This window comes from Musca vetustissima, unplaced genomic scaffold (assembly GCF_032173495.1).
Source record: "Musca vetustissima isolate MV318-11 ecotype Yass unplaced genomic scaffold, APGP_CSIRO_Mvet_v1 utg190188, whole genome shotgun sequence".
In the NCBI taxonomy this organism is placed as follows: Eukaryota; Metazoa; Arthropoda; class Insecta; order Diptera; family Muscidae; genus Musca; species Musca vetustissima.
The window spans coordinates 1-18,058 of NW_026889286.1; the positions used below are offsets into that span (position 1 = coordinate 1).

The 18,058-nt window shown below is 32.0% G+C and overlaps 4 protein-coding genes across 4 annotated transcripts; 1 reads left to right on the top strand and 3 right to left on the bottom strand.

Moving 5' to 3' along the window:
• Positions 1-681: 681 nt before the first annotated feature.
• Positions 682-2,375, top strand: LOC133336976 (splicing factor 45). Its single transcript, XM_061545234.1, has 4 exons — positions 682-813; positions 876-1,721; positions 2,025-2,199; positions 2,274-2,375. The coding sequence occupies exons 1-4, from the start codon at positions 682-684 to the stop codon at positions 2,366-2,368; spliced, it is 1,248 nt and encodes a 415-aa protein (XP_061401218.1). The 3' UTR covers positions 2,369-2,375.
• Positions 2,376-2,569: 194 nt separating this feature from the next.
• On the bottom strand, positions 2,570-4,123 carry LOC133336978 (2-oxoglutarate and iron-dependent oxygenase domain-containing protein 3-like). The gene is made up of 5 exons (XM_061545236.1): positions 4,029-4,123; positions 3,275-3,731; positions 2,994-3,146; positions 2,739-2,944; positions 2,570-2,672 (listed from the first exon to the last, which is right to left on the bottom strand). Exons 1-5 carry the CDS (start codon positions 4,121-4,123, stop codon positions 2,594-2,596), a joined length of 990 nt encoding a protein of 329 aa, XP_061401220.1. The 3' UTR covers positions 2,570-2,593.
• Positions 4,124-7,191: 3,068 nt separating this feature from the next.
• On the bottom strand, positions 7,192-9,472 carry LOC133336977 (probable cytosolic Fe-S cluster assembly factor GJ13047). The gene is made up of 6 exons (XM_061545235.1): positions 9,407-9,472; positions 8,787-8,879; positions 8,054-8,723; positions 7,763-7,976; positions 7,492-7,649; positions 7,192-7,430 (listed from the first exon to the last, which is right to left on the bottom strand). The coding sequence occupies exons 1-6, from the start codon at positions 9,467-9,469 to the stop codon at positions 7,192-7,194; spliced, it is 1,437 nt and encodes a 478-aa protein (XP_061401219.1). The 5' UTR covers positions 9,470-9,472.
• A 5,095-nt stretch (positions 9,473-14,567) lies between these two features.
• LOC133336982 (uncharacterized) lies at positions 14,568-17,145 on the bottom strand. The gene is made up of 4 exons (XM_061545243.1): positions 16,346-17,145; positions 15,999-16,270; positions 14,788-15,968; positions 14,568-14,726 (listed from the first exon to the last, which is right to left on the bottom strand). Exons 1-4 carry the CDS (start codon positions 17,143-17,145, stop codon positions 14,568-14,570), a joined length of 2,412 nt encoding a protein of 803 aa, XP_061401227.1.
• Between the last annotated feature and the right edge of the window lie 913 nt (positions 17,146-18,058).

Here is an 18,058-nt window from a genome sequence, read left to right on the forward strand (position 1 = left end):
TAAGATCGTATTTTTTGTTTTTGTGAAGAAAATTTAACCCCACTTTCAGGTTACTTTACGAGGAGCCGGGTCCACCTGAAGAAATTCTCCCGAAGCTGCTAAGTGAGCTGGAGGAAGCAAATACACCCTAGAATGTGATGCTAATGCTCACCATTTCCATCAGGGAATCAGCAATACTAATTCCAGTGATGAGTCTATTTTCAATTTTATACTAGATAATAATTTAACAATTTGCAACAGATAGGTGTTCATAATTACGAGAGATTCATGGCTCATCTTCCAATGGGAAGGTCGTCCAGAGGAAGAACCCGTAAAAGGCTAAAAATGTGTTTATTTTGTGAAATATTTACAAATCTGGTAAATTTTGTGTATGTGAGCTATGTCTAATTAAAAGTAGACTTTAAGGACTATCCAATTAAGCCGCGCAGTTTGACGGTCGTCCAAACATTTAAGTTGTTGGTTAATTAAAATGGCCGTTAATTGGAAACTCCAGGAATTTTAACTCATTCGTTAATATTTCATCCTACTTTAAATTCTTCTTTATTGGCCATTTTGTTTTCTCTCCCATTCTTTAGAAAGTGGAACGTTTTTCAATATTTTAATGGAACGTGAAGATTTTAGTAAACAAATAGAAAACATTGATTATTGAGAAGAAATTAAACTGAAAAATATTTAAAAAGCATGGATTTATATGATGACATAGATACAAAACCCAAAGCCTCACAAATCGATGGCTGGTCTTCGGGTATTAAAATGTTGCAAACACAGTTGGCAATAAAAAAGGCCACAACCAAGGAGCAGCCTAAGAAACCGGTGGGTAGTAAATGAAATACTTGGAAATATAGTCTCTATTAAAACTATTTGATTTTTTCCAGTTAATGACACCAGTGGTTAATTTAAAGGCAAAGAAAATTCAATCGCCCGAGGAGATAACCGTTTCCAAGCCATTATCGGAAACAAAACCCATAATCAAGGCCCAACCATTGGTGCCTTCTTTGGAGAACATAAAAACCGATGACTGGGATTTTGTCGATGAATATGACCCGGCATGGCCAAATGAATATGAAAAACTAAAAGAGAAGCGGCAAAGTCTTAAGGATAGAAATCGTAATGATGACCGTGATAGGGGTCGTGGACGTGAACAAAACGATCGGGGTGATCGTAAACGTAATCGTAGAAATTCACGTAATCGCGATTCACCACCGGTCAAATTTAGCGGTTTCGGACAGCGTATTACCGATGAAGATCGTTATAGTCCACCCACAACGACGGCTGGTGTTGGTGGACAGGCAAAAGGTGGTGTGGCCATTGCTCCGCCTCCCTCACTGCAGGAAATCTCAATTGCCAATGAGGGTGATCCATCGTCGAACGTTACTATACCCTATTCTGCTAGTTCAGTTGCGGCCAAAATTATGGCCAAATATGGTTTTAAAGATGGTCAAGGTTTGGGCAAGCAAGAGCAGGGTATGTCCATGGCTTTGCAAGTGGAAAAGACTTCAAAGCGTGGCGGACGCATTATACATGAACGTGATGTATTCTTGCCTCCGCCAACGCCACCTGCAGCAGGGAGTGGTAGCCCAGCTGCAGCTAGTCCAATTGCTAACATGGCTCCTCCGGCGGCACCACCACCGCCATCAACTTCGTCAGCAAGTGGTGAATCGAATTCGAATCCAAGTATAACAGAAATTATGAAAGCCCCAAGCAAAGTTGTTTTATTGAGGGTAAGTTGTGCTTACTATTGGTCTGTTCCGTACTGCAAGAATCTACTCGATATTACTATTTTCTTCGATATCATAAAGGAAAATTCGTTATCGTAGTAAAACGTAGTAGATTCTTGCAGTACGGGAACAGACCATATGTCTGGCAGAAATATGTTTGTTCTAGCTATTAGTATGAGCTATTCATTCTTATGATACAAACCATGGACTCGAATGTTGAATAAATAGTTTTATATATACTCATATTAATTTGAGACTTGATTTTCAATTAATACTCGAAACTAACAAAATTTCCAATACTTAAAGAACATGGTAGGCCCAGGCGATGTGGATGATGAACTAGAACCCGAAGTTAAAGATGAATGCAATACCAAATATGGAGAAGTTGTCAAGGTGTTAATACACGAAGCATTTGGTACGACGCCAGAAGATGCCGTCAAAATATTTGTAGAATTTAAGCGTATGGAAAGTGCCATTAAGGGTAAGTTGTGGACACAATACCATTCGATTTTAATTTTATAATCTAAAAAACATTATTGACAATTTTGCAAACAGCTGTGGTAGATCTTAATGGTCGCTTCTTTGGTGGACGACAAGTAAGAGCTGGATTTTACGATTTTGATAAATTTCAAAATTTGGAATTAAGTTAAGGAATAAGAAATTCGAAAATATATTTACCAAATAAATCATGTAGACAGAATATGATATTTTTTAATTAAGATTGCTATATATTATTTCAAGTATATAAACAATATATTTAGAACTAAATTTAATAAATAATACTTCTTTTTAATTGATAAGGAATATGTATTGGTGCGGTGGATAGACTCTCTGTGGCTAGACGTATCTTTTACTCTTTTTCTAAAAATTAGAATTTATTCTTTTAATGCCGGCATTTTTGGATCACTTATGGAAAATTTCTTGTCACAGCTAAATGATATGGTAACAGCAAATCTGTGGAAATAATATAGACACGAAATTAATATTGAAATCATTAGCAAATGACAAACTATAATTTACCTTGTGCCTTCGCTAACTTGTTCCACATGATGTTTATTTTCCCAGCCCGAGGTAAATGCACTTACTCTACCTCTTTTGGGTTCCACGCTGGATATTGTACGATTTTCACCCTGACCATCAACGAATATAAAACGACCTCCTTTGAAGTCCTTTTTGAAGCTTGTTAAATACAACAAAGATGTGTAATGGAATGATGGATAGGTTTCCTAAAAAGAAAATATGTCCATTTATTGTAAAAAATGAGTTTTTTTGTACCTTATCGACGTGTTCATGCCAATATTCATCGTGTATGGTTTTGGCTGTGGCATTTGTTATTCTTGAGAAAAATGTGGGGTATGTTAAATGCAAGTCTTCAGCGGCAATGCCAAAATGCTCAGCTATTGCTAGTTTTATTTTACCCTTAACCAGCTAGAAAATAAAGAGAGAAAATGTTAGAATTACAATCAAGCATATTACTGCGATCACCTCATCTGGGTCTTACGGTTACGAAACCCAGCTTACTATTATTAACTAATCGAAAACAATATTCTCCTTACATTATACGTCCTTAAATGCTCCGTCGTTATCAGCTCCTTTGCCTCTGGCATTTGGTAGATATTTAGAAATTTATCACCATAGGATAATGCACCCGATTGTATGTCCAATATAGATGCCCCACCAGAAGATCCCGCTAAATTGATAACATTTGTTGCCATCTCCAATAGTTGTTCTACTTCATTCGATTCAATTAATTTATCTGCCACAAAACGACCACATTTCGTTGGTACACATTGGGGAAATTGTTGCATTTCTTTTTCATACTCCTCGGAACATTTGAACTTTTGCATTCGCAAAGCCAAGTTTTCTTTAACTAAGGCAAATTTGGTTTCTTTCGTTTGACCAATTTTGTAAAAGTAAACAATCACAGCCACTGAAATGACCACAACGGCACGTGTCCATAGACGATGTTTAAATGAGCCGGTGGCTTTTCTTAGCTCTTCATTGTTGGCAGCACTAGAATTAAGAAAGAAAAGTTATTAAATTTTTGATGGAGTCATAATTTATTTTTTTTTTTTATATTTTCGTCCTCTAATATGATCTATACATCAGATAGAATCCTGGGCGGGTTTCTGAATTTTGTGTCAATTGTCTTCCAATCTTAGTTGTCATTGCAACACTAAATCGAAAATTATAGCTGTTGTTAGATATATTTTATGTTGCATACTTTTAGGCTTATAAGTTTCTAATAATTGCATTATTGTTTCTAGAAGACTACTTTTTTGCATGCGACTCTATTCTGTTTATACTAACATTTTATTTTTCCGTATATCCTTATTATCCTTTTTTAATTCACTTTGCTTATTCGTATTTTGTACACGTCGTTGCCTTACAGTTTTTTCAGTCATATTTGCTAAATTTTATGTTTGTTCTTATCAATGGAATTGATCCAAAGTCGGAGTTGTTTTGTTCGTGTACCAAAGAGTTCAATACAACTATTCACTGAAAAGAAATGGTGTGAACTAGTCGCATATCAACGGTTCATTCCGTTCATTACTGTGAATACAGGGAAAAGTGTTTTTATCTTTATTTTCATTGTCGATATTTCGAAAATTCGTATTGCGGTTTCATGAAGGGTAAAAATCATGATATAATTAATACAAGGAAAGGGCCTGTTTTATCAAATGAAAATACATATTTTGGGTATGGGTGTTTTTTGTATTGAGTATCCTAGCAAATAAATTCGAATTAAATTGAAATATATTGAAATTTAATGCAAATGAAAATTATTATAACAGCCTGTTTTTGTAAAATTCCAAACGAACGAATTCGAGTGACTTACGACCAAACCTTTATTTATGTTTATAAAAGTTTCTGATTCAAAACAAAAATAAATGACATATTTTTCAAAACCAAGGAGTTTGGTCGTAAGTCACTCGAATTCGTTCGTTTGGAATTTTACAAAAACAGGCTGTTAGTCCCAATTTATATTAGGTGAGTTTAATTGCGGCAAGTCTTTGTTTGTAGGAGAGAGGGGCAAGGGGAATAGAAATCGAAAAAAATGCTCGTACCGGCAATTTGCTGGCAATTCGTTTTGTGAATTTTGTTTGTAATGTCAGTAATTTGAAATACCAATCCCATGGTACAATTATAAAAGGTAACAGCAAGTCCCAGCTGATTTGATTCCAACGTAATACTAGTGTCAATATGAATTTGACAAATTATGTTTTTAAAAATCACCCAACAGGAAAATTGGGAACGCATACAATTCGAAATTGTTCTTTATTAAATGTCCTCACGTATTCATTTTACTCAATATGCCTGTTGGGAAAGTTTAAGGAAGCAAATCCTTGTTCATTGAATAACTCGCAATTCCCTGCATTTTCATATGTGTTACACATATAAGTGGCAATAGATCAATTATAAGAAAGTTGTGGAAGCGATAGAAATATGAATTTGATAGATTTTCATTCATGTTTTTCAAAATTTATTTTGAGGATTCGAAAATATTTTATTTTCAAAATAAATATAATTTATTTGTTTGTTTACATTTTTCTGTCAAACGACGTTGACACTAGTATAACTTACAAAAACAAATTTCCATGTGGTTGTTGTATCGTTTGTTGTACAACAACACTTGCTGTTACCTTCTATTATTATACCATGTACCAATCCAGAACATAGTAAAAAAAATATTTTTGAAATCGAATTGCCGTGTATAGACGAATGAAGCAAGTTCAAAAGAGAACGATAAAAATTGCCGCAAGTAAACTCGCCTAATATAAATCAGGACTGATCGCATTCGCTTGGAAGTAATTTAATTTGATATGGATGAAACTAACATTTCATGGTATTCCCTACTGGATTTTGGGAAGAAATCTTGACCTTTCATTAATGTTTCGTGTTTTAGTTATGTGTTGAAAATGTGTCAAAAAACACAACCACTCGTTAGTATGTTTTTTTTTATATTTGACAAAAGAAGTCATTACCTACATAGTTGCTATTTAATTCATCTCAACTTGTTCTACCTTGTATTCTTCAAGCATGGAAAAATATCTTGGCAGAAACAGTTCTATGTGGGTCCATGTTTTGACATAGCCCTCATTTAAATTTGTCGTCTCTTGTCGTCTCATTTTCCTACAGAATTGGTTGTAATTTGACATTCCGAGTACTTGTTAGATACAAGAATGTTCGTAAAAATTGTCCTTAAAGGATAATGTTCTGACATAGCTCTTGAATCATTATTTATACGTTAAAATACAACTATGTATTGTATTCGAACACTAACACACAATAAATTTCTGCAATTCCTATTTCTCTACTACTCGATTTTACTATTTTCTTCGATATCATAAAGGAAAATTTGTTATCGTAGTAAAAAGTAGTAGATTCTTGCAGTACGAGAACAGACCATATATTTTATTGGCTGCCTTTAATAAAAAGTTGAACTGAAAACATTCGTTTACTTTCCCGGTAACATTTACTCAGTAAGAATTTGCAGAGAGTAAAATACGAATTTTTGGTTTCAAGACAGAAAGTTGCAAAAAGTAAAGGAACGACATCCAGTAAAAAGGTTGTTCGACACAGCTGATTAAGAAAACAAGCGGAAAATTGATGTTGATTATAAATACTTGCGTTTTCTTCACCCATTTTAATGTTTAATGATACAAAATCAATATAAGACTCACAAAACAATAAATTTGCTTGAGAACAATTTTGTTTGTTTACAAAACATAACAAAACAGCTGATGGTGCAAGAAAATTCTTACTGAGTAAATTTTTCCTTGTAAGAATTTGCAATACTCAGTAACAAAACTGTCAAATCTGTTCTCTCAATTCACTCTTTTTTACTGGACTTTTAGATAAACGAACATTTTGTAATAAATTGTACAAATTATTGAGTAAACGAACGAAGCTATTGTGTGTCGTGTTTTCAGAGAATTCCACAGGATAATTCGCACTGGGATGACTGGTCACATAACCTACTAGAATTTGGTGGTCTTTATAACCTTTTGGGTTGGTGCCTGTGGAATTCTCTTGAACTGTTCCTCTAGCCCTTTCACAAGTAAAACAGTAATTTACAATTTTTTACTCGATACACGTTCATGCAGCCACAAGACTAGTAAAATTTTCAACAAAATATAAGAGAAACCACAACAATCTGGCGGACTCCTTTCACGCCTTTTTATATCTTCAGCTATAGGGCTAATTTAATATTGGTTTTAAACCCCATGTTTCTTTGGGCCAAATCCGTTTCATACTATTTGGAGTCGATTCACAATGTTTGTCCATCCCACTGTCTGACCGACTGGTTTGCACGATAACTCTCGAAGGGAGTAACCGATTTCATCCAAATTTGCACATCGTACCTGGCAGTTTTCCCTAACTAACTTTCATTTTGTATTAAACAAATATTAACATTTTATTTTTCCCAATCTATTTTATCTAGAGTAACAAAAAATTCTAAATATACATTTCACCATTTTATATTTAATGCTGTATTCATTTTTTCAACAGCATGATAGTTGGTATGCAGTAAAACTTTTGCCTTATCGGAATGGGAACCATCAAAAAAGTTATTATAAATGGTTTTCGTCGTTGCATTGTTTGGCTGGGATTGTGGTAATTCGCGGTATAACTTTTCAAGCTGCATCGTTAAATCGCGTATATGTTGTCCTGTGGGTGGGCGAATTTGTGCGCCACCATTTATGCAACCTATTAAAAAAATGGTAGGTATTTAATTTTCATTTTATAAAATTATGTTTTTGTGTCATACCTGAAGGACATGCCATCACTTCGACAAAATGATATTGCACCTTGCCTCTTTTCAGTTTTTGTACTAAATTTTGGATATTTCGAAAACCATTAGCAATGGCAAATTTAAGAATTGTCTTGCCGTCGACATCCAATGAGACTTCACGAAAATCGGGATTTCTGGTAATGAGAAAATACATTTAAATATTTATGATTTATTTCTATTTTTATATATTTATTTCAATTTCATTTACCTCAAATTTCAATCAATTTTTTTTTTAATTTTTCCTTACCTCAATGTCTTAAATTCCACTGTATTTACATCCACATTAAATAGTTCTTTAGCTGCCTGTGGAAACACATATTCAGCATAGCCTCCAGATGTGCTTAGACCATGAGCCCATACATGTGTCCCATCATTTGCATTGGCATCTCCCCAGGGCCAATCATATGCGGCACATGGAAAGCTATCCAATGATTTGTCATCTAACATTTGTTCTATTTCAACTGAAATAAAACAATATTTAATTGATATAATTAAATATAATTGATATATAATAATATAATGAACTCAATATTCTTACTTGATGTTATAACACAATCAACATCCTTACTATTTAATGCCTCATCGAAGAAATCTGAACGTGATGCCTCCAGTTTCTTATCATAACAAGGCATTATTGTTATGTGATATATTTTCTCGGGAGAAATATTCAACTTTTGACCAAGTAATTGTTTGGCCAAAACTCCCATAATCTGTTGGGGTGAACGTGTTGTCGAAATATATGGCAATATAAAGTTGCCATGTGTCTTCTCAGCATAACATACCCAACCGGGACATGATGAGGATAACATTGGAAACGGTTTATCGGGTGCATTATCACGAAAACGTTCTATGAATTCATTTCGACATTCCAATAATGCCAAATCATCAGCAACTTTTGTTGTTAGAACATAATCGGCACCCAGCTGCCGCAGATAACCACAAAAATGTTCTGCCGCCTTTTCTACCGGTAGACCATAACGTTGTGCTAAACTTACAATTGGTTGTTGACTTACTGTAAATACAATAAGTTTAGCTTGATGAGAAGTGCTTTCATTTGCTTTCAATTCATGATTTTCCTTCAGCACTTTCATAACTTCATCTTGGCTTTGTTGGGTAATTAGAACGCCTTCAGCCGATGTAATACAACCCGAACAGGCCAGGCAATCTTGTAGTGTTATTTCGACTTTTTGTAATTTTTGTTTTCCAGCCTAGTGGGAAATATGGATAATGTTAAATTTTGGGAAGGGAATATCTAATCACATTATACATACCTCGGTTTCTTCATAATAGCCATCTTCTTGAATGGATATTTTTGCACCAGTCTTTGTTTTGGTCTTCTCGATTGGTACTGGTTTTATACATTCCTAAAATAAATTGATTTTATCAAAAAAAATGCAATTTAGCTTTTTTGTAATGAACAAAATAAAAAATCCTCGAGCACGAGTCTAATGAAACAAAATTCAATGAAATTATTACAAGGCCTTTAAGACCATTAAGATTACATTATATTACAATGTAGACTTTTATTCCACATTTTGTAATACCAAATGATGTCCCCCTCCCTTGCCTTTAAATTAAAATTTCCCCAGATATACTTGCTGGGTCTATTAAACAACCTTATGATTATCGATATGCTACATTTTCCATTAGACGTACTTATGCCAAAATAAGCCTGGCTGGATTTGGAAAAATATTCGTTTTGAAATTCTTTATCGCTAATAAAACACTTTTTCCAGTTGCCGGATTTCTAGATTTCTATATGTTATTCCCTCCAGCTGTGGTCATTCATGTATTTTAATTGGCTAGACTTCCCTCCTTACAACGAAATAGTACACAGCTGTCATTAATGTGTTAAATTGTATTTTTCACAAACATTTGAGTCTCTTCTTACCTGAGATGGTGTAATAAAATCATCCAAATCAGTTAATTGCAATGCTCCACTAAAACGAGACATGATTTCACTTCTTTTTCGTTATAAATTATCACAAAAATCAAGACAGAGGTTGGATTTACCTTGTCTTCGATAAGAAATAGCAACAAATACAAAAAGCTAATTTGACACTAAACGGAAAACATAAATCATATGTTTGAATAGAGTTACCAGATCGAATTGTCGGAAAGTTTACTTGTACGCAGGGCTGCCATATTTGCCGATTTATCGGCATTTTGACGATTTTTCACTCTAAAAATGGAAAATGCCGATTTTCCGATTTTTGCCTCAGAATTGCCGATATTTCAACAATCGACACAAATTGCCTAACTTTTTAATTTAATACGGCGTTACCATACAAACATATAAAATTGGCAGCTTTAAATCATTATAACTATCGGCGACTCACCGCAGCCGTTTTCAATGGCTTAGATCTAGATCTGCATTTTTTGTCAGCATTGTACTCTGTCTAGTTTACATTTTACATCGAATAAGGAAAATCTTTACACTCCGAGTTTAGGGAGTTAAACTTTCTGAATTTTGAAGAAATTTTTGAAAATGCAGAATATAATTTAAAAAGTTTTTGGAAATTTTTTTCAGAAATAAACGTGGGGACTCCAATTTAGCTTTTCCAGTTTTGTCTAAACTTGTACAAAGAATTATGGTTCTTCCACACTCCACAGCAAATGTGGAACGAATTTTTAGTCAGGTAAACCTTAACAAAACTAAAATTAGAAGCTCATAATTCAAATTGTTTTAATATCAAAATTGATAATGAATTACTAAAAATGTGTAATAAAAATATGTACTAGTTTGTAAGTTATTTTTATGACCTTAATACCTGTGTTATACGTAAATCTGAAAGATCTCACTAGTGTACATAATAATTACTATATTTTAGAAAAATCTACATTTTGTATAGAAAAATGAACCTTTTATGTTATTTTTTTATACAGAATTGAGTTTGTTATCTTTTTTTAATGTAATAAACAACATTGATTTGTTATAAACCAAAAAAATATGAATTTATTTATAAATTATATGCTGCCGATTTTTTGCCGTTTTTTAACAATACAAATGCCGATTATGCCGATTTTTTTCTGAAAAATTGACGATTTTTCATGAAATTTAACTGGCAGCACTGCTTGTACGCACGGTGTAGTGAAAAACAATAAAAAGTTATACGTTAGACCAACAGTTTTCATTGCGATTTAAATGCTAAAGGTGCGTTTAGACGATAAAAAAGTCAGTATTTAGCGCTGTTGCCTCATTTATTTCCTAAAACCGGCACAATTTTGCGTCATTTACTATACAAAAAAATAACTATTAAAGCGTCATTTTTTAAACATAAACGCTGTGGAGTTGGTATTTGAGATCGAGTGGATTTAGTAGTTTAACCCTAGATTTGACCGTTTTTCAATTTCAAGTACAAAAACAACTGTATATATAATGACACAGCTTTTTAAAATTTCCCCTCTTTCATTTCCCGTATTCATATGTGCTATATCTATATTGCCTAAAAACGGTAATTTTGACCGCTTTACTCCTAGAGTAAAATCTAAAAGACAGAATAGAATAAAAAAAATGTGACCAACAAACATCACATACAACATATTTTCGCTAACGTAAAACTTATCAAAGTAACAAATCACATAATATATGTGACACATCATGTCAAAATCATGTTTGCGAAAGTTGCACACATAAAAAGATTTTCACTTACATTTGCTCAAATGTAAAAATAATGTTTAATTTTTTTCACTTGACCATTTTTTTATTTTTTAAACATACATACATACATTAATATAAATATTATAAGAATAAAATCTAATTTGAAGCAATATTTTCACATAATTCATTACACATTATTAATACTTTTACAAAGGGGTAATTTTGATCCGATTTGGGGCAATATAGTTATATAGTAAACTTCAGTCTATGTAGTGTTTAACGTGGTCTAAAGCAAGAAAAATGACAAATTCTCTCTCAGAATACGAAATGTTCTGGAACGAAAACTAATAAAAATTTCAAAAAATTTTTTCCAATACTTCAAGATCAATACAACAGCCAATCAGTAGTTGCCATTCCTTGTTATTATTTTTACTCGGCCAAATTTCTCAAGTAAAAAGTTTACGAAGAGAACATCATTTTGCTTGAGTTCTCTTAAATTTGGTTGAATATTTCACTAGTTTTGTGGGTTCAGGAACGGGTTTCGGGTAATAAGTAGCAAAACTTGTAATATTTGTAGCATGATATAATTATACAAGGTAGTCTCATGCAGACATATGATTCTAATTTTTCCATAATTTTACTCATGATATAATAATAGAAGGTAACAGCAAGTGTTGTTGTACAAAAACGATACAACAACCACATAGAAATTTGTTTTTGTAAGTTCTACTAGTGTCAACTCATTTGACAGAAAAATGTAAACAAACAAACAAATTATCATCAAATTATTTTTATTTTGAAAATGAAATATTTTCGAATCCTCAAAATAAAAATTGAAAAACATGAATGAAAATCTATCAAATTTATATTTCTATCGTTTCCACATCTTTCCTATAATTGAGCCATTATATGTGTAACATGTACGGAAATGCTGGCAATTGCGAGTTATTCCATGAAGAAAGATTTGCTTCCTCAGACTGTCCCAGCAGGCAGATTGAGTAAATTGAATACAGGAGCACATTTAATAAAGAACAAATTTAAATTGTATGCGTTCCCAATTTTCCTGTTGGGTGATTTTTAAAAACCTAATTTGTCAAATTCATATTGACACTAGTATTACGTTGGAATCAAATCAGCTGGGATTTGCTGTTACCTTTTATAATTGTACCATGAATTTTACTTTTGACAACATTCAGTTTTAAAAATTTAAATGATAATATCTTCCTTCCAAATGTACGCACAGATTATGTTCAGAGCAAAAATTGCTGAAACAAATTATATTATGAAAATTTTGAAGTTTCCAGCCTCTAAAACATATAAATACAAGTTGTAACATCCATAGTTAAATCTTGAGAACAATGTGCAGGTTTAGAAAATATGGCAATCGACATACATGCAATTGTATAGAATTTATTTTTCATTTTATTTGAACTAAGTACTGATTTATATTAGGCGAGTTTACTTGCGGCAATTATTATCGTTCCCTTTTGAACTTGCTTCATGCGTCTATACAAGGCAATTCGGTTTCAAGAATATTTCTGCTTTCATTTGATGTCAATAGTTTTTTCACCTTTAAATAAATATAAAATGACAACAAATACGAATACACAAAACGAATTGCCAGAAAATTGTCGGTACGAGCAATTTTTTTCATTTCTATTCCCCTTGCCCATCTCTCCTAAAGTCAAAGACTTTGGACCTAATAGATCAAAGGGTTGTCATTTTAAATTTCTCAAATAAGACTACTTTCCATAATTATGGAATGAATTGTAGGTTCTTGAACGGAACTATTAAGGTATTTAATAATCAATATAAAGGAGCGTTATTTATTAGTAAATCGGGCTGAAATTACCTCGATTTACCATACAAAATGAAATCCACTCAATATCTCGTTTTGATGCAAATCCTATGCTAAATCGAGATAATAATTGTTTTTCTTCTCTAAAAGTGTACTTTAAAATTAGTTAATATTCAGAATAACTGCTTGACAAAAATATGTCAGCTTCTGAAAATGTATTTTTTGTTTGCATTCATAATACGGCATTTACATTAGAACTTTTTACCGGGTTAACCTACTTTATGAGGATTTATTTGGCATATATTCAAAGGAATAGACAATTTAAACCCACTGCGTTAACCAAATCTGGTATAATGTAAACTACATATATAACTATAATTTAGGACAACAAAGGCTCGTAACAAAATTATGAAAGTATTGATCGAAAAATTGCCACAGACATTAGGGAAGCAGTAAAATGTGTATGCATACGTAAACAAATAACAGCCCACAAATCAACTTCATTCCTTTAAATACTAGTCTAAACAGTTAGGAGTTGATATCTCGATTTAAAACTCGAGTCGATTTAGAAGGCATAGTCTAAACGCGCCTTAAATCGACATATTTTCAAATGCAACTATGTTATAAAATTCCTAATAGTACGTTTACATTTAACCGAATTTCGTTAACCCAGTTTGTTCAATTGTCAATTCCTTTGCATATACGTCAAATAAATCCTCATAAAGTAGGTTAACCCGGTAAAAAGTTCTAATGTACAAGGAGTTTAACAATTCAAAATAGTTGCATACCAAAAATATGTCGGCTGATGACTGTAAAATTATGTTTAAATTTACAAATTCGCTCCATCTCAAATGCCGATTACATATTGTATATTAACGTGACGTATGCGCTACGGAATTGTTGTTTGAGATCGAGTGGATTTAGTAGTCTAAACGCGCTCTAAACTGCGTGTACATTACAAATTTGTGCTGTTTTGGTTTATAGTACATTTACATTGTACTTGTTTTTGTTAACACTGTGGATTTAAATTAGCCAATTCCATTACATATATGTCAAATCAAGGCCTATTAATAGGGTCAACCGTTTTAACCTATGGTTCTGTTATGAGGATTTATTTGACACAAGATCGATAAATAAGGTCACCCAGCTAGCGAAAGTCAGCTGTTAAATTCCATTATTGTAATATGGCTTCCATCATGTAAACGTAATATAAACCTGTAAAGTTCAAATTTCGATAAAACCTGAACAAAAAAAAAAAAAAACGCGAATTGTTATCAAGCTAATAAAATAAGTTGTCGAAAATTAAAATAAAAATATTTTTGCAAAAAATCTAAGGAAATAAAACATCGATTGAAACGGTATATTCTTAGCTTTTATTCTAAAAATAGTATAAGTCGTTTTTTATTTTAAAATTTTGTTTTATTTCATATTGATAGCGAAATTAAAACAATATTTCTTGTTTAATGTGTTTATTTCTTAATATTACATGTATGTATATATTTCATATATGTTTATTTACAAAAAAATATGTAAACAAAACATATTTTTTCTTTATATATTTCATTAATTTCTTATCTGATACAGATCTATACAATTATCGCAAAAAATAACAAAAAACAAATATACTAACACCTAAAATTCAAAAAATAAATATCATCTAAAAATATTATCAAATTCACTGCGCAATTTTATATACATTTTTGTTAAATTTTCTAAATGAAGCGAAACAGCGGGTAAACAATGATCGGCAGCATCATTTTCCATCATCGATGTTAAGGAACCATATAAAGTTTCAATTTCTGATTGGCAATGCTAAGGGGGGAAACAAAAAACTTATATTAAAATTGTATATACGAGAAATTCAATTACATACCATTATTTTTTGAAGACTAGTGCCGTTGGCATTTGTTAAATCAATACTTTCAATTGATTTCAATTTCCACATTAACATTATTTTAAAATAAAACATTGCTTCGGGATTTTCTGTTGTAATTTCAAGTTGTCGATTTGTGTCGCATCTAATATCTATAGCATGCTCTTGTAAGTAATATAACTTCAAGCAGTCTGCATTTTGATAGCCTTCACTATTTAGGTCCAAACATGACAAAAGTTCTTGTTTGTTTATATTAGCAAAAGTGTGTTTGAGTAGCGTTTGATTTTGTGTTGCTGATGTCGCCTTATGAAATCTTTCCAATTGATAATCTATATTTAATTTTGCATTTCTGTAAATATTTATTTGCCGGGTTAGCGAAAATAAATCACGATATGTATTGACTATTTTACAGCAAGGCACTTCATTTCGTATACAAATATATGTTGAATTATGTTCAACAAAAGCCAAGAAATGTAATGAGAATTCGGGTACAATTTGTCGAGATTTTGTAGAACATTTTACAAGCAGATGGAGTTTTTTATTTAGCAATTCCGGTGGTATTTGTATTGATAATGTTTTACCTTCAAAACTTAATTGCAATAACCATGTAGTGCACTGCATTATTGTTAAGAAAAGTTTATCTCTTTTAGATGTTGTAGTTGTTGTTAGCCGCAATAAGGTGTAAATATAAATTTCTTCTGCCACATCTCTGTCGAATGTGGTTCTTATAAATATATTATCTTCTTGGTGTTGATATTCAATTGTCGATTCCATATTGTGGTATTCTATGCTACATTTGAATATATGCTGCCATAAGTTTTTATAACCCAAAGATAACAGTTGTTGTTTTTGCCATTCCAATTCAACAGCTTCATGCAATTGTTTTGGTAATTCTATTAAATTTGTAACTACTTGAGATCTGCTCAAAAGTAATTTCATTTTTTTGTTGGTCAAAGCGTATAGGCTACTAAAATGTTCATAGCCCTCAGCTAAGTCCTTGATGTTGCTACCACCAGCCTCTTTGCTACTTATATCAAAACATAATCTATAGAATATATTATTTATGCTTAAACAAATTAGTTGTTGTAGACTTTCTACCCATGTACAAGCAATCATACCACTTACAGATTTGTGGACTTCTTTGATCGTATATTCATTGTTTTTATCAGACTTATCCATTCCTTCAGACATTTCTGTGGATCTTATCAAACGTAATTGTGTTACTTCGTCAGGTTTTGTAATATAAAAGGTATTATCCAATGCATTATAATCGTAATGTGTAAAATGGGCAATTTCATGTTTTAAATGATATACCGAACCAAAGGCGGTTGTACTTTTATACCATATATCCATGTGACCAGATTCCAGTAATACTATTAATAAATTTTTCTTACAATCAATCTGTATATATTCAATTGTGGTAGCATATGTATTCAGCAATTGTATGGTATATTCTTGATCTTCAACATTTTTAGGTTCCTCACTTTCCACATGAAAACCTATTATTGAAGAAAAGATAATTATATAACACCAAACATAATTTTGATATAAATAACACTTACCTCCCATTAAAACAAAAAGATTCCCGGATACCGTAAAAATATGTACTTCTTGATTCAGCTCCACCGTCAGTTTTTCATCCGCCCTTCGTATAACATTTCCAATAGATATGATTTTTCTTAAAAACTCAATATTATCTTCATCCGTTATTAACGATAGCAAGATATAACGATCACAAATCCAATCGCAATTGAAAATATTTTCCATATCAAATGTTATATCATAACGGTGACAAAGTGCATCTTTTATACTGGGGCATTTTCCCAATTGTGGTATATCCTGATATACTTCCAGCAATAATTGTTTTTTACTACCATCCTCACCATTAAGTCGTATTACACTAAACTGGGTATAAGGACAACTACTTATACAGCGTACATTTGTCAACCATGGAACACAGTGTATCGATTTAACAGAACTAAAATAATACACTCGGCCACTTTGCATTAGCAGTAAGGTATTCATTTCGAGTATGAGCATATCAAGTATCTCTTCCCGTTCATCCGATGCAGGACACATGGGCATAGTCAAACGAACTTTGGTTAGTGTTGTCTTTTTTGTTTTCGTCGATGTCTTGAATACAAAATTCATTAAATAATTTTCATTCCATGTCACGAAAACGGATTTCCCTTTTCCGGCACTATGATTTTTTAGACCTTTAGCGTAGAACATTGTATCATCATCTATTGACCATAATGAAGTATCATTTTCTTCTTCTGCCTCAATTTGATCATTATTATCATTTTTTGAACATGCCGTTGCTGATATGTCGCACATTTTGTAGTCATTGTCATCCATATTTTAGTTATTTTTTTAATAAATTCTTTATTATAAATAAATTAAACAAATTGCAAAAAAACTATTTAAAAACTTTTGTTTACTTTTATTTTGTGCCGGCTGGCGAAGATCGTGTGTAGCAACGGCGTTAGTCAGTAATCTGCTGGCATTGAGCATAGCTTTTGATCGATTTGAGTCACTGTGAGCGTCAAAATAAAATGTATACCATTAATTTTCGTAATTAAGTCTAAAAATTATTAATAATGGAATATTAAATGATATAACTTTTATTTATTTATTCTATTCATGTACACATAAGCCTCCAAGGCAAATAAATGTATTTATATAAAAAAAAATAATGGTACATTAAGACAAAATAAAGTTTTTATTGAAACACATGGTATAATAATAGAAGGTAACAGCAAGTGTTGTTGTACAAAAAACGATACAACAACCACATGAAAATTTGTTGTTGTAAGTTCTACTAGTGTCAACTCATTTGACAGAAAAATGTAAACAAACAAACAAATTATCATCAAATTATTTTTATTTTGAAAATGAAATATTTTCGAATCCTCAAAATAAAAATTGAAAAACATGAATGAAAATCTTTCAAATTTATATTTCTATCGCTTCCACATATTTCCTATAATTGAGCCATTGCCACATATATGTGTAACACATATGAAAATGCTGGGAATAGCGTGTTATTCCTTGAAGAAAGATTTGCTTCCTGAAACTTTCCCAGCAGGCAGATTGAGTAAATTGAATACGGGAGCACATTTAATAATGAACAATTTCAAATTGTATGCGTTCCCAATTTTCCTGTTGGGTGATTTTTAAAAACATAATTTGTCAAATTCATATTGACACTAATACGTTGGAATCAAATCAGCTGGGATTTGCTGTTACCTTTTATAATTGTACCATGATT

What these genes read in the sequence shown, in the direction of transcription:
- LOC133336977 (XM_061545235.1), bottom strand. Translation starts at nt 9,469, where the DNA reads ATGTCTCGTTTTAGTGGAGCATTGCAATTAACTGATTTGGATGATTTT. An exon ending in ATTTTATTACACCATCTCAG is followed by an intron (nt 8,880 to 9,406) that starts GTAAGAAGAGAC and finishes AATTTATTTTAG; the next exon opens with GAATGTATAAAACCAGTACC. An exon ending in AGTGATGGCATGTCCTTCAG is followed by an intron (nt 7,431 to 7,491) that starts GTATGACACAAA and finishes TTTTTTTAATAG; the next exon opens with GTTGCATAAATGGTGGCGCA.
- LOC133336978 (XM_061545236.1), bottom strand. Translation starts at nt 4,123, where the DNA reads ATGACTGAAAAAACTGTAAGGCAACGACGTGTACAAAATACGAATAAG. An exon ending in AGCATTTAAGGACGTATAAT is followed by an intron (nt 3,147 to 3,274) that starts GTAAGGAGAATA and finishes TTTATTTTCTAG; the next exon opens with CTGGTTAAGGGTAAAATAAA. An exon ending in CAAGTTAGCGAAGGCACAAG is followed by an intron (nt 2,673 to 2,738) that starts GTAAATTATAGT and finishes TTATTTCCACAG; the next exon opens with ATTTGCTGTTACCATATCAT.
- LOC133336982 (XM_061545243.1), bottom strand. Translation starts at nt 17,145, where the DNA reads ATGGATGACAATGACTACAAAATGTGCGACATATCAGCAACGGCATGT. An exon ending in TTTGTTTTAATGGGAGGTAA is followed by an intron (nt 16,271 to 16,345) that starts GTGTTATTTATA and finishes TCATGTGGAAAG; the next exon opens with TGAGGAACCTAAAAATGTTG. An exon ending in TGACGAAGTAACACAATTAC is followed by an intron (nt 15,969 to 15,998) that starts GTTTGATAAGAT and finishes AAATGTCTGAAG; the next exon opens with GAATGGATAAGTCTGATAAA.
- LOC133336976 (XM_061545234.1), top strand. Translation starts at nt 682, where the DNA reads ATGGATTTATATGATGACATAGATACAAAACCCAAAGCCTCACAAATC. An exon ending in AGGAGCAGCCTAAGAAACCG is followed by an intron (nt 814 to 875) that starts GTGGGTAGTAAA and finishes GATTTTTTCCAG; the next exon opens with TTAATGACACCAGTGGTTAA. An exon ending in GCAAAGTTGTTTTATTGAGG is followed by an intron (nt 1,722 to 2,024) that starts GTAAGTTGTGCT and finishes CAATACTTAAAG; the next exon opens with AACATGGTAGGCCCAGGCGA.